General features: G+C 34.6%; 1 protein-coding gene across 2 annotated transcripts in view; it reads left to right on the top strand.

Moving 5' to 3' along the window:
* The window catches only part of MRPS9 (mitochondrial ribosomal protein S9), a 34,243-nt gene that overhangs the window by 10,765 nt on the left and 9,505 nt on the right, over positions 1 to 13,973 (top strand). For both annotated transcript variants that reach the window (XM_057422306.1, XM_057422307.1), the window contains exons 3-6: positions 4,640 to 4,702; positions 4,793 to 4,823; positions 7,146 to 7,225; positions 13,462 to 13,544. In XM_057422306.1, coding sequence (XP_057278289.1) covers positions 4,640 to 4,702; positions 4,793 to 4,823; positions 7,146 to 7,225; positions 13,462 to 13,544 — 257 coding nt within the window. The remainder of the gene's footprint in view (positions 1 to 4,639; positions 4,703 to 4,792; positions 4,824 to 7,145; positions 7,226 to 13,461; positions 13,545 to 13,973) is intronic.

Below are 13,973 nucleotides of genomic sequence, written 5' to 3'. Positions count from 1 at the left end.
CTGCTGTATTCTTTTCTTTTAGCTCCTTTTCATATTGACCAGAGTTTTGAAAAGTTGAAATGAAGATAGCAATAGTGACTGTTTCTTTTAACAGGTTTTTGGTATTTTTGTGCTCTGCAAGCTCAGGACAAGATGTTAATTTTTGTTTTGGAATTACTAGTATTAATGTAATAAAAAAGGTGGTTTTTTTTTTTTCATGTAATGCTAGCATTTCTTATTTCCTCAAGTGATGGGTTTAAAATGATATGTCACTGTGAAGCTGAAATTTCTTTCTGTCCAAACCAGAACTCGGATAAAGTGATGAATAATTGGGTGGTTTCAGTAAATATAAGTAGTTAACTGTTAGAGAAGGATTTTTGTTTTATAAGGCAAACTTAGGTATGTCATGGATTATTTTTTTTTTAACCTTTGTTAAGTAAATAAAACCATTTCAGAGTTAACATTTTATGTCCCATGCTTTCATTCAATCCTCTTTCTGCCTCAAATATTCTGGATTTTGGATGCTGAAAAGTTTTAAAGTATACTGTTAGTGTGGTTAGAAAGGAAAACAGCTGTTCCAGCAAACATCTCAGTCTGAGAAATGCTGAAGTACAGAGGCTAAATAACGTGATTCAAGAGGCAAGGTTTAAGAAAAGTGGCTCTTGTGTGATCAATTTGAGGAGTAGAAGAAGCTGAAACAGCTATTGCTCAGGTGTTTCATTAAGCGTGATGGTGTAAAGTGTCACTTCCCGCTTCAGTGTTTTGATGATTAAAGTTTCGTGTATATTTAAAAAAGAATGAGCTGGATTCTTGAGTCCCCTTCCAAAAAGGATGCTGTTGCAAGGGAACCCCAGGGTAGAGGTTTGATTTTGTTTTTTTTTCTTTTTCTTTCTTTCCTTGTTCTCTACAAAATACCTTTTCTCACTGGATGTTACTTAGATAACCATCTTTGCACAGGATTCAAGCAATGAAAATCACTGGAAGAATGTTTTGAGCTGTAGATTCAACAAAAGTATGGGAAGACACTTGGGCAAGATTGATTTGCCCTGCCAAGCCTCTCCTCCTTACGGCAGGTTATTTAAGGACTGAACTGTTTCTCCTTCCCCTATCCCAGCATGACTCAGTCAACTCTATCTGAATTAAAGTACTGAATTCTTCATTTCTCAAGACTTAAGGAAAAAATAAAAGTAACCCTTATTGACCCAGCTGAGCTTGTTTGATTCAGTCTGATGTTTAAGAAGCGAATGAATAAAACTTCTTGGCTTGCAGATAGGTAGGAATGGAAGGAGGATCAGAAGTCAGAATGTGCAACATGCAGTGCTGGAAAGATTATTTAATGAACTGGTTTGCATGTTTGAAGGACTGCCAGATATATATTTATTTAATAGGGATGGAAGCTTCTTCTCATTATTCAGACTGGCTTGAATTCAAACTTACAGTTGCAGGTGAAAGACATTGTGCTCCTGTGGGCAGTATATAGACTCAGTCCATCCCTCAACAAGTAAGGATATAATAGGATTCCTTTCAGTTTGTTACAGGAATGTTAAGTTCACCAGCACAGTTTAAAAAATGTCTGAAGTAAGCCATGTTGTTACTAACATGTAGTCATTACTATCTGCTATTTTTAAAGGTGTGACTGAATTTCCCGTCCCCCTTCCCCTCATGTAGAGTACTATTAGAGTTTAAAAACGCACACTTTTAAATCCCAAAAGAAAATGGCTATTTTTATTTTAGTAACTCATAGCAGAAGCAGGCTGTGTCTTTTGCACCTTTTTCCAGTAGTTTGTATAATGATTTTGGGAAACGCTATTTTAGCACTAGGTATCAGGATTTTTAATTGGGTTTCTGCTGAAAATAATTATGGATGCTTCTTTTTTTTGAAGGTTGTGTTTTATTTCCAAAGACAATGGTAACAGTGTGATTTAACAAATGGAATTGTGAAATGGCAGTCCTGAACCTGTGGAGGCTAGAGTAAGGTGAATGAACCTTGCATAGCTGAAATGAAGCATATAGTTCTTGGTCATATTCAGCATTACATTTCCTTTCTCATCAAGAGTTCAGGTCAAATTAAGCACTAAAAGGAGGATATGGGGCACGACCCTTAAACTGAAAACCACTCCTGGAATGGAAGACTGCAGCTAAACCTAAAAGGCTTCTTGGGAACTTTACTGCTACCATTTAAAACGTTGATTATAAAGTTTTAAGAGGGTCGTTCACCTGCTTCTTGTATGTTCAGGAAAATGCAGAATGTGCAGTTAATTCTGTATGGAATTTTGACTTGAGACATGGAGATTCCTGAAAGGAAGCCTGTGTTCCAAATCTGAAGACATTGTCAAAAGATTTCAGGAAAATATTTCATGGTTATTTATGTGCTCCAGCTGCAGTTTGGAGAGACTAATTCTGATGCCATTCCTAAGATTGTTCCACCATCTTATTTTATTGCTAGTACACATTAGTGTTGAGAATTACAGGTTTTTCCAAAATGCTCCTTTTCTACAAACCAAACATTTGCATGGACAAAAATCAGCTTCTATACATGAAGTTTCCGAGAGGCTGACTGATACGCTATGTTTTTCCTAAAAGTACAGCTTGAGGACACAGCTATTTAAAATTAAGGAGAAACTTCTGAACAAAGCTGTTCTGTTGTGTTCCAGCATAGTTCCTAATGGGAGGTAAAGGCAAATACCCCATCCTTGATTACAGTTCCATAAAAAGGGAGAAGGAAGGAGGACTTTGCTTTCTTTTTATTTCAGAACAACAAAAAAGTGAACTTACAAAGTGAATATTCTTTCACTAGTTGTGTGGAGAGCTGAAAGTAGATGGTAGGATTTTTTGATGCAGGGTTTGTTTATGCTTTGGTGTGAAAGATACCAGTATACACTCAAGCAATATAAAATACACTTTCTAGAAGTAGAAGGTCTCCAGTGGCAGCCACTCTATTCATTATAAATGTTAAATTGTTGTATTTGGCATTTATTAAGGTGTCACAGTTACAGTAGCTGGTTTGACTGAGATTCTGGAAATGCTTGTATAAAGACTATGTCTTAAGTGCACACACAGTCAGTCTCAGTATCGTGTAATAAATTCTGTTAATATATTATATAAGGTGTTTGTTTAACATCATTTGGCTCACAGCTGACTTCTCTATTGTCATCATAATTAATCCCCATTTGTTCATAAATAGGTGTTCACCTACTGTGTGTATGCATAAAATGCCCATTGACTAACAAATGGGAATACAGTAGTCACTAAGAGAAACAAAATTACCATTTCATAAAATCAAGTTAAGCCTTTTGTTTGCTTCGGAATTCTCAAAATTTCTGTTCAGGCTGCCAGTGGGGGATTAATGAAAGTAATAGGTTAGGTCTTTTTACACTCCATGCATATTAAATCAGTTGAAGCACTGACAAACCACTCCATGTCCGTGGAAAAAAATATCAGCAAGCAACAGCCTTAAGGTAACCTAACCAACAAAGAGCCATTCTTTTTAAGATTTTTAACTCTGATTTTATTGTAATTCTACTTTTCTGTACTGTCTAATGGAAATATAAACAAGACCACTGCCAGAGGGTTTTATTCAGTTAGCCACTGTTACTGTACAAGCACAAGATTTCCATCTTAAGCACTACTGCTCACTGTCTGAAGTTGGCTACTCTTGCCAGACCCTTGCCTCTGGGGGTTTTTGATGGCTAGCTTTTTCTGTTCTGTTTTTGAAAACAAATGGAAATAAACAGCTCTCACAAATGCATACTTTTGCTTTTTTAAATCATGTTTTAGTTACGCTGCAGAGGGTAAGTTGATGTTGAGCAGAAATGGATGTGGAATAGGATGTATACCTATTTTACTTGTTGGAGGCAAATACTACTAACTTCATACATCACATGAATAGTGGTAGATACTGGTTAAGTAAAAGCAAATGATACACTTTGTGAAAACAGTGGTAAACAATGAGTGTGTAATGAATGTCATGTTTTTTGAATTGTTTTAGCAAACCCTTAGGTATTTAAGAAGAAAGATGTTCTGTAGCTCTGTCTTCTGAGCAGTGAAAGTTCAACAAACATTGTAGTGATGCACAGCAGTTTCCAGATTCAGTGGTTAATAAAATGCTTATTTAGGCTATGTAAAATGTCTTCTACTGCCACTACAACCACTGCTTTTAGACTTCTAGAGAAATATATGTAGAAATTGAGATTCTAAGTGCATAAAACTTTGCTTTGTCCAGCTGCTTTAAGTAAAATTTCCATGCTTGGTCTGTTAATGTATTTTCAGAAAGATAAATGTTGTGATTTCCTCTAGAAGTTGCAGCACGTGAAATTTTTGGGGAAAATCATTGTGTATATAAAGGTGGTCTTTGCACTAGAGTAGTTTTGGTAAGTTACGATAAATGCATACCATAAAAACTAAACTGAAGGAGAAAATTCACTTATTCTGATACAGTAGAGTGCAGACTTCAGAATGAGGTTTAACTTTTCCTGAGGATTCCTATGGAAATGGTGTGCTTTTGAGCACAGTACATGTATGTCATTCTTCCTTACTGGTTTTGTTGCCTGCTCTACAAAAGTTATGCTGTTTTTTTCCCTATGGGAAAGTACCTAAAGTATTTCCATGATGCTTTTTGTGGGAAAAAAAATACATATATGATCTCTCTTTTTGTTTTCAGAGAGCTATTGCCTATCTCTTTCCTTCTGGCTTATTTGACAAACAAGCCAGGCCCATGATGAAGGTAGGATTTTTCCAGATACATTTCTAAATAACTGTAGTATGATTTTAAGTAACTTTTCTCTTTTGCTGATGTTTGTTTGTTTGTTCACAGCATCCTACTGAAATTTTTCCAGAGCAGAGGAGTAAGTGTTCATAGTTTGTTGTTTTATTATTTTTATTGTTATTGTTATTATTATTATTTAGAATTTTTGCATGTGTATAATTTCTTGTTTTCACAGGTTTACCTTTTTTTCAATGTTCCTAATAACTGTTAAGACACAAGCAGCAGAAGCCTGATCTGATATTCTAGTTTTCAGGATAAAAAGTACTGCTAGATTCTGGAATACCAGTGTTCTTTTCAGACATCTTGTTAACTGACTATAGATAAATGTTTTTTGTTGTTTAAAAATAAACAATATGTAGGATGTCGTGCAGAATTTGTTGAAGTCATGGGGAAACCTTTTGTTGAATTCAGTAGCTTTCTGTCAGAGCTGTCTATCACAGGCATAAAATATTCATTAATACTATTTTAAACCAAACTTTTCCTGATAAATTCATTGCTCTAAAAGCTTAGAAATTACAGCTTTGAAATTGCCAATTGAGAGAATAGGAAGAGTTTGCCTCGGTTTTGACCTGAAAGGTTTAACTCTGCACTTGCATCTGTACTGTCTTTGGTCTTGCTCCATACATGCTGTGTGAAGTCCCAGTTGTCAGTGATATGCCAGTGTGGTGGTCAGTGAGAATTTCACTGAAACTGCCAAATTAATTTGACGTAGAGCTGTGTCAAAACCTGTTGGCCACTTTTTACTCATGTTTAGAATGAACTAGTAGCATGGGTGTGAAATTCTACATTCACTGACCTACATGAAATGTCGTTCATTTCATCAAATGAAACTCTACGTTCACCGAATTCTACATTCAGTACAAGTCCCAGATGGACACATCTAATTATCAGTGGATAATCTATAGTGGATATCTTAGCATTCTCTAGCCTTTTCCTGTTTGTGGAATTAATTGATACTTGGTATTTTTGAGGCTTTGTATGTCTTTTAGAAAGCTAAATTATCTGAAATTTTTGTATTTCAGATTTCAAATGATGTCATAAATTATTTTCAAATTTCATAGTATTATGAAGTGAAAAGTAGGAAGCAAAAAGGTAGGAGGGAGTTAGTCATTATGCAATTTCAAGAATCCGAGGGCTGTTTTACAGCAGAACTAAACTACTATTCTCTATGTTATCGGGACTAAAGAATTCTTTGAAATACTAGCTGTGTCCTGAGGAGTGTAAGGACTAATTAGTATTAATGTGTGTATTTGTATTTATATCTAAAAGTAACACGTGCAACTAAGTATTTATTTTAAGGCAGCTTTGTCTTGTTTACGCATTACATCTTTGGTAACTTTAAAGTACAAAAATGTAAATTTATACTTCAGAATATTACCTGAACAGTAATTTCAATGAAATAGACTTTCATGGAAAGTCTGTTTCGCTGCGTATATGGAAATTCACATATTCCACTACTAGTATGTGTGGATAGAAGCCTCTTGTAGTCTTTCTATTCTAGTAAGTTTGCATCTTTGCGGTCAGCTTCTACCATATTATGTTTTAACATTCTAATGCAATACATATCATGGTTCTTGGAGTCTTGTCTGTAGCTTATAGATAGCTTCATTTGAACTTCAGTGGCTAAAGTGACTTGGATTTTCTCTACATTTCAGTTGTAAAGAGCTCTCAGGTTATTTTTGTCGCTTTAACGGGAAAATGTCTTTTTAATATTTTTTTTTTCCCTGTAAGTTGATTTTTTTTTTCCTTAAATAATATTTTTTTTTAAAACCTGGATGTGTTGAATTATATGCAACATACTTTTTCATGCTGAATGAATTATACAAACATAGGATTGGTCTTCGTATTTACATATTCCAAGCGTATCAACATGAACAAGTCCTAAAATCATCCGGTTCTGATACAGCTGTGTTACCTGCAAAAGACAATTGTATGAATACTTGGTTTAGTTTAAAAGTATTACACTAAAAAGAAATTTGCTCTGGGTTTAAAGCACCATTTTTCTAGAGCTGTTAATCTTTCACAGTCATTATGTAGATTTCAGTCATCTCTTAATTTGTATTTCTTCCTATCCTAAAATGGATAATTCTGTCTGTAATGCCAACTATACAGTCTTTGAAAGTTTATTTAGGAGGTACATGAGGGATTCCCTTGTGTTAAATGATATTTAGAAACATTCTATTAAATATTTGGTTATAATTGCAGGTGGAGATTGGTTTTTAACAAGCTAGTCTAGATCTTTAGATTTCCAGACAGGTTGAACACCTGTAAAGTGTCTTTGTTCTCTGATATTTAAAAAGGTAATAGGTATTATGAAAGAGGTTTAGAACTGCAATTAAATACAGAGGATTTTATTTGGTAAGTGTATATTGCTTTCTTGTCCAATCTTGCTTTTCATTAGAAATCCAGTGGGGAGAAGATGGCCGACCATTTCACTTTCTCTTTTATACTGGAAAGCAGGCATATTATTCATTAATGCATGTAAGTATGTTTTAATCTGTAATAAGTAATGCTAGATCCCAGTCAAATATGTGTTATTCTAGAGATGCGTATCGGGTGCTCCTGAGTTTACTTATGTTTTCACAGTAGGCCTTAATATCATCACTTAAGCTAAATGCAGTGTATATTTTTATGTCACAATATCCATTATTAGTGGTGTTTTTATATCATAATTAAGAGAGCAGACCACATAATAGTTCTCACTATTAGTTTTTGGTTTATTTTACAGTTCTCGCTGTGGATTAGGTTTGAATAGTCCTCATGCTTTCTTGTAGGCAGTATCTGGTTAGCAGTGGTGAATGCATATACAACAAAAATGCCTAGTTTTAGGAAAATTCAGTGTAGAATAGAAAATAGTTTGTTTTAGTTTGTGGGTTTGTTTTCGTGTTGGTTTTTTTTTTTTCCCCCTTGAAGGGCAAAGCTGTAGGAAATGCTATTTGTGCTGACATTCAGTGTGAAGAAAATTTGCATTTAAACTGCTTAATTGATTTTTCTAAGACTCTTCCATTCATGCAAACTTAAGGCTTTTTCTGATTAGTATGGTTCCAGGAGTAAAGGATCTGCATCTGTTTACCTATATGAAAAAAGCTGTAACTAATAGAACATCACTAGACCCTGAGTCTTAATGTGTATGATGAACAGACATTTCATATCTATGACCATCAATGATGCCAGCATTGTCTCTCTCTTTAGAGGAGTTTATAGAAAGATGTGCATGTTTCTTTCATGTATGTAGAGAAGACAAAAGAATTTATAATGTATGCAGAAAGATTTAATTGGACAATCATGTCAGATTTTGTTTCCTCATTAGATAGTCTTAGAAAGTTAGTTCTGTGGTGAGTCAGTTAGCAAAAAAATAAGCTTCATGTTCTCAAATTCAGTGCACAGCTTTACTGAGGGTAGTGTTTTTAGTGGAATTATCTGATATTTATTTGCATTCTGCCTACCCAAAGGACAAAATCCCCACTTGTCAGGTACATTTATTTCTTTGGGAGAATAAAACCCACCCCCCAGTCCCTCAAACCCCCCCCCCCCCCCCCCCTTCTTTTTTTGTTGTTGACCTTGGGCAAATGAGCTTCTTGCCCTGGCAGAAATGAAATGAATGATAAATGTAGAGTGTGTCTTTGCTGAGTAATGGAGCTGCAGCATAGGCTTTCCACAGAGGTTTTCTCCTGCACAGCCTGAGGCAGCCCGAGGACCCCTGCTGTTCATTTAAATAGGTATGTCAAATCTGCCTCGAAACGCCGCTGGTTTGATCTGTGGTAATATTTGTGAAGGTTCCATATGGACTTGAGCCCCCTGCAGTGCTAAGAAATAATGTACAACGCTTCATGGTGCAGACGCAAATTTTCTCTGAAAAGGGATGCAATGCTGCGTTTTAGCTGTCGGAGAGGATGATGGAGCTGATGCGCTAGGCCTGTCAACTTGTTACACGGATGGGTTGCACGCAGCAAGGCTGTGGAAAATCTGTGCCTTTTAACTTTTCTACTTAATCACGGTTGTAGCATTGCCTTTAGACTGTATGCTACATTAATTCTCTTCCTGCCTTCTGCCTTTCATCCCAAGTTTCACGGAAAAAAAGTAAAGCATGCAGGTCTTGTAGAGGAGCCTTATCAAACAGCTGTCATCTGACAAGCCATTTGCATTTGTTTTGGCTGAAACAGAGCAACCCAAGGGCAAGATGTTTTGTTGCATTCCATCATAATGAAGAAATTACAAATTTTACAAGGAGCACGAGTTTATTTTTAGCTCTTCCTAGCAGTTAGAAAGGGTATGCAAGCTTGCCTTGGAAATCTCTAACAGAATAGTGTGCATCTTGTTCATAACAGTAGGGCAACCACCTTGAAACAAACGGGTTTGACAAATGCATTTTCATTAGTATAGGATACTTGAGTGTTCTACTGTTTCTGATTTTTTTCATTAAATAGGCTTTTATAAATCTAAATCCGTTAAGTGAGGTCTAACAGGGTTTTTCTTTAGTCAGCCAAATGAAAGCTGAAATCTGCATGAAATTCCCAACATTGTTTTAACCTCTTATTAGACTAATGTGTATTTAACAAAATGTATTTTTAAGTCTCAAAGCTAATTAATTTGGCTGGGGAAAAAAAGGGGATGTATGTTAATACAGGCTAGTGTAAGTAATCAATCCCATTTGAGGATGTCTTTTAAATTGCTATATTAAGCCTAATAAATCGGATAAACATAATATTTAGCTTAAACTTGTATGTCATTAATTACTGCATAGACTCATGTGGAACTTGAATTTTATGAATTGCTAGTAATATAACTGATCACAGCATTATTTAATTAATGCTAATAAATAATATTATACACTTACTAAAAATAAACTGTATATTTGCATGTATTATATCCGCTGATATATGTGTTGTTATGCCTTGACTATTAAGTGAATTTTCGTAAAGGATATTTGCTTTATACTCCATTGTTGTCTTTGTTCTGCCTGTTGAATAAAGTTTAGATGCAGGGAAAAGGACACTTTTTTTTTTTTTTGATACACAAAATAATATTTATTGCATGAAACACTATTTCACAAATGTTTGATATTGTGTTTGATCATCACTTAAGAGTTTTCCAGAATAATATACTTCGAATGTGCAGAACAAGACAAAATGGTTTCTTAATACCATTTTGTCTAACAAAGTAGTAATTTTATGTAATAGTGTTTCTTGTACTTTTTTGGAAATATCAAAGGTTCATCAGAGGCAAATGCTCTAACAGCAGAGCATTTAAAGTCTTAAAAAACAAACAAACAACAAGCAACCCCACAAAAAAACCCACCAGAACTACTCCCCCCCCCCAAGGATATGCTGAAGTTAAAACCACATAAGAAAAGAAAAAGGCAAATTGATGTAAAATATCATCTGCAGCATATTTTAACCAAAATATGAAGATATTTTTTATAATAAAAATCTGTCCTCCTAAGGTTTCATTTGCTGATTTCATCACTATTTTTTTTTTGCACAGTAAAACAAGATTTTATTTTGAGAAAGCATCCTTCTAGGTATGTGAAATTTGATCTCTCTATTATAAATGGAAGCATTTCAGTGTATAGACAATCTTGTAAAATCAGCTATTTTGATTGTGTAATAGCTGAGTTTACAAGGCACACAGATGTGTACATTCATGAATTGGACTATTGAATTCTGAAGTGATTAGTAAAATCTTCACCTGTCAGCTTTGAAAAAGCAAGTGTGTCTTCAGAAGCTTTCTTTAGCCATTGGGGAGTGAAGATTTGTCAGATAAATTATTAGGCATTACATGTGATTCCTGATTTTGCAAAGGCTAATCCAACATACTTGAGTTCACACGTGAGTGGTCCTTTTAGTCTGTTGACTTCATCTTTATACAGAGATTAAATACATGCATTAATTTTTTTTTTAATACTTCAAGCCAAAATTCTATTTCTTAAGAGATGCAAGTCCACTTTCAGTGCCAGAAATATGCAGGAAAGTATATTTAGTGATTTTCTTACACTTGGAAGTATTTTAAAATATTACTTTTTAATGTCATTTGACTTAATTTCCTGCATAAAAGGTTTTCTGTAGGAATGGACATAATTACTGTAATTTAACAAGGACAGTTGAAAGAGATCATTGTAATCCTTAGAAGTGCACATTCTTGGAACTGAAATGGACTGTGGAGTGTTGGTATTCTTTGGGAATACAGAGGGAGGATCTTCAGGAAAATCTTGTTCCAGCTGTTGTAAAGCTTGCTCTTTCATTTTAACAACAAATTTCTGAGAGTAAAAACTAGTGGATGACAACCCATATCTCATTTTATTTGCCTGTGTTTATTGGTAGTTTCTGAGTATGATGACAAAATCCTTACCTGAAAATCCTTCAGTTGCTGTTCAGAAGCAATTCTGACTGTAGTCAGTCTATCCCAATCTAACAGTTGTGATTCCTTCCCTCTGCCCTTTTTTAAAGAACTGCTGTGTTTTTATTGAGCTCCTGGTTCATGTGTTTTTCTGCTGACCATTCCAGTACATAAATGTATATGCTGGAGTGTAGTGAAGATGGTGGCTATTTGAGGGGGCAGACTGCAGACTGCTTTTGCCAGTTAGGAAGGTGACACTCGGTGCCTTGCAAAGGCAAGAGGTAAGCTGGGAGACTAGCACCAAAGTGGAAAACTTCCTTATACGTAAGACCTAGTAACCCAGTACCTCTTCTCATCATCTAACAGCAGAATGTTGTCTTCATGCCTGGTTTGACTGCTCCCAAATGCAGAAACTCGTGGAACTTGGCGGAGTCTTTAAGCCTGTTCCAAGCAACTGAGGGAGAGCCACAGCACAGCGCTCTTTCCCCTCCCCTCCCTCTACAGTCCCAAACAGAACCTTCCGTACTGATTCTTTCTCATGTCTAACTACAGATGCCTAAAAATTGCCTAGTGTCAGGCACATCTCATGCACTCTAACCCAAATCATGTTTGTGCTTTTAATGTATAGGCAGTAATTTTTGCAGCTTAATAGTCAGCTCTGAATGGAGATGTTAAGATTATTAGTGATGTGACATGCGTCTTGCCCACAGTGATGCTGCAGTATCTTGTTATCTTAGAGATCTACAGATTATTTATGAGTTTTGGAAGTATTTGAAAATACAATTTCTTGTACTCTTTTATATATGTTTCCTGTGTTTGAAGATGGACTTTAAGTTGAAAAATTTACAGAGTTTCTATCTGATACAGTTATCTCTATAAAAAATAAAAGATTTCTGAAAGGTGTGCTACTATGATGAGAGGCTGTCTCAAAAGTAGACAATTTTGTGCTTCAGGATTTTATACTGTAGTTATTCCAAAAGTGCTTTTGTTCCACTGTGCTGTTAAAAATGTCACCAGTGGCCAGCATCAAAGACTTCAGTGAGTTGTCCTTATTTATTATTTATTATTTAAATGCTTTAACTGCTGCTCAGATACCAATCTGTTCTTAGTTCATACACTCACAGTACAAATATTTTTAGTCTATGTGTGGGTGTATTATTATATTAGTGGATAAATCAGCTTAAACACTAGGTGTTTATAACTAAGCAAAGGGGTTTTGTCTTGGCTTTTTCTTTTTAAATGCAAGCTGTTGCACATCCCAGTATTACGTTAAGAGCTAATGTTTCATTGATTAACTTCTGAGCTAATGTTTCTTCTTTTACTGCTTTTTGTAAGTAATGCAAAGGAAAAAAAACCCTAACAGTTGTTTCCTGTGCTAATTCTTGCACCATAGTATCTGTGTAGTATTTGCTTATTAATCATTATATTAATAAGGTATATGATAGTGATAATAAACTATTTTCACTTGTTAATAGAAGTAAACTATTTGACAAATAAGTACTTTGTTGTAGTACAGCAATCCTATTTTGTTTCAGTATCACTTAAAATTATTTCTCCAAATACTCCTATTAAACTTGTGATTTGAATCAGTGTTGTAGTTCAGAGTATTAGATGTTGTATTTCAGAACCAGGTATCTCTGAAAGTTTTTTAACTGGGAAAAACCCCTGAAAATACTTAATTAAAAATGTGTTTCTTCTGTGATATTTTCAGTGTGAATTTCTGGAGTATTTTTTTCCTTTTGTTTTTCTGAAGTGGTAAATAGCTGTCACAGCATTGTTTGAAAATAATAGCATAGATAAGAATTTTGAGGGGAAAAAATAATCAAAATTCAGATTAAATATATCTGTAACATTTGAAAGAACAGAAGTTCTAATTATGGTAAATATACAGCTTTGTGTGTCCCTATAGACATGCCTGGGGAAGAGGGAGTTTTGGCTGATGCAGACCACCAATAAAGCTCACACTCTTAAAAGTACAAAACTCTTAACTAAATTAAACCTTGTCAGTATTTTAAGGAAGTCAAACTAAACTGTAGATGCACTGATGAAATTATTGTGCAGTATATCCATTATATGAATCTAGTCTGTATACAGTTGAGATTTTTTTTTAAAAAGCATATGATCCTTTGCTGAAAAATAGCTGAATTAAAAATTAATTATTTTTGACCTGCCTATGAAAATATTATATATACTGCCTAAATTTTTACTGGTTTAGATTTAACTTGCTGTATTCTCTTTTTGTCAAGAGCTCTGCTTGTTTTCCAACCCCTGCATTTTTAAGTGTTTGGAGAGTAAAACCACATAAGCATGTGTTTTAAATAACAAAATTTAAATATTAAACGGAAAAGTGCATTTAAGTACTTTTTATATATGCATTTTAGGACACATATGAAAAATTGCTGAACGTTCAGAAGTATGAAGATGAACTGACAGCTGAAGACTTACCTCCTCAGAAGGAAAAAAAGTAAGTTTTCAGTTAGACTGAATATTGATTAAAATGCTTCCATATGTTGTTTTGGCACTTCTTGTGGGTCGCCACGCTACCTGCCTTTTATTCCACAAGAACATTTTCAGACTTTTTCCCTATTCCTTGCCTAATATTTAGTAATTAATGGTAATTTCAGGTTGAAAAGACTTACCCGTAGTATGTATGTTTGCAGTGCTTGCTTCTCACTGTTTGAATAGGCACACCCCTCACCCCCCACCTCCATTTCTCTTGTTCTTTAATATCTTCCTGCTCTTTTCAATATTCTCTCCTATATAAAAGTTTGATTTGAAAATGAGTGTATACAGAATTCTGTTTTTTTGTAGATGAAGTTTTCTAATTATTTCTTTATTAAAGATTTTTGAAAAAGGAGATAATTTATTTGTAATAAAATAAGGTCTTTAAAAA

Source organism: Pezoporus wallicus, unplaced genomic scaffold (assembly GCF_028554395.1).
Source record: "Pezoporus wallicus isolate ANWC-B61680 ecotype Strahan unplaced genomic scaffold, APGP_CSIRO_Pwel_v1 contig_5785, whole genome shotgun sequence".
Classification (NCBI taxonomy): domain Eukaryota; kingdom Metazoa; phylum Chordata; class Aves; order Psittaciformes; family Psittacidae; genus Pezoporus; species Pezoporus wallicus.
The sequence above is the reverse complement of the archived record's forward strand: the minus strand, read 5'-3'. Positions and strand labels throughout refer to the sequence as shown.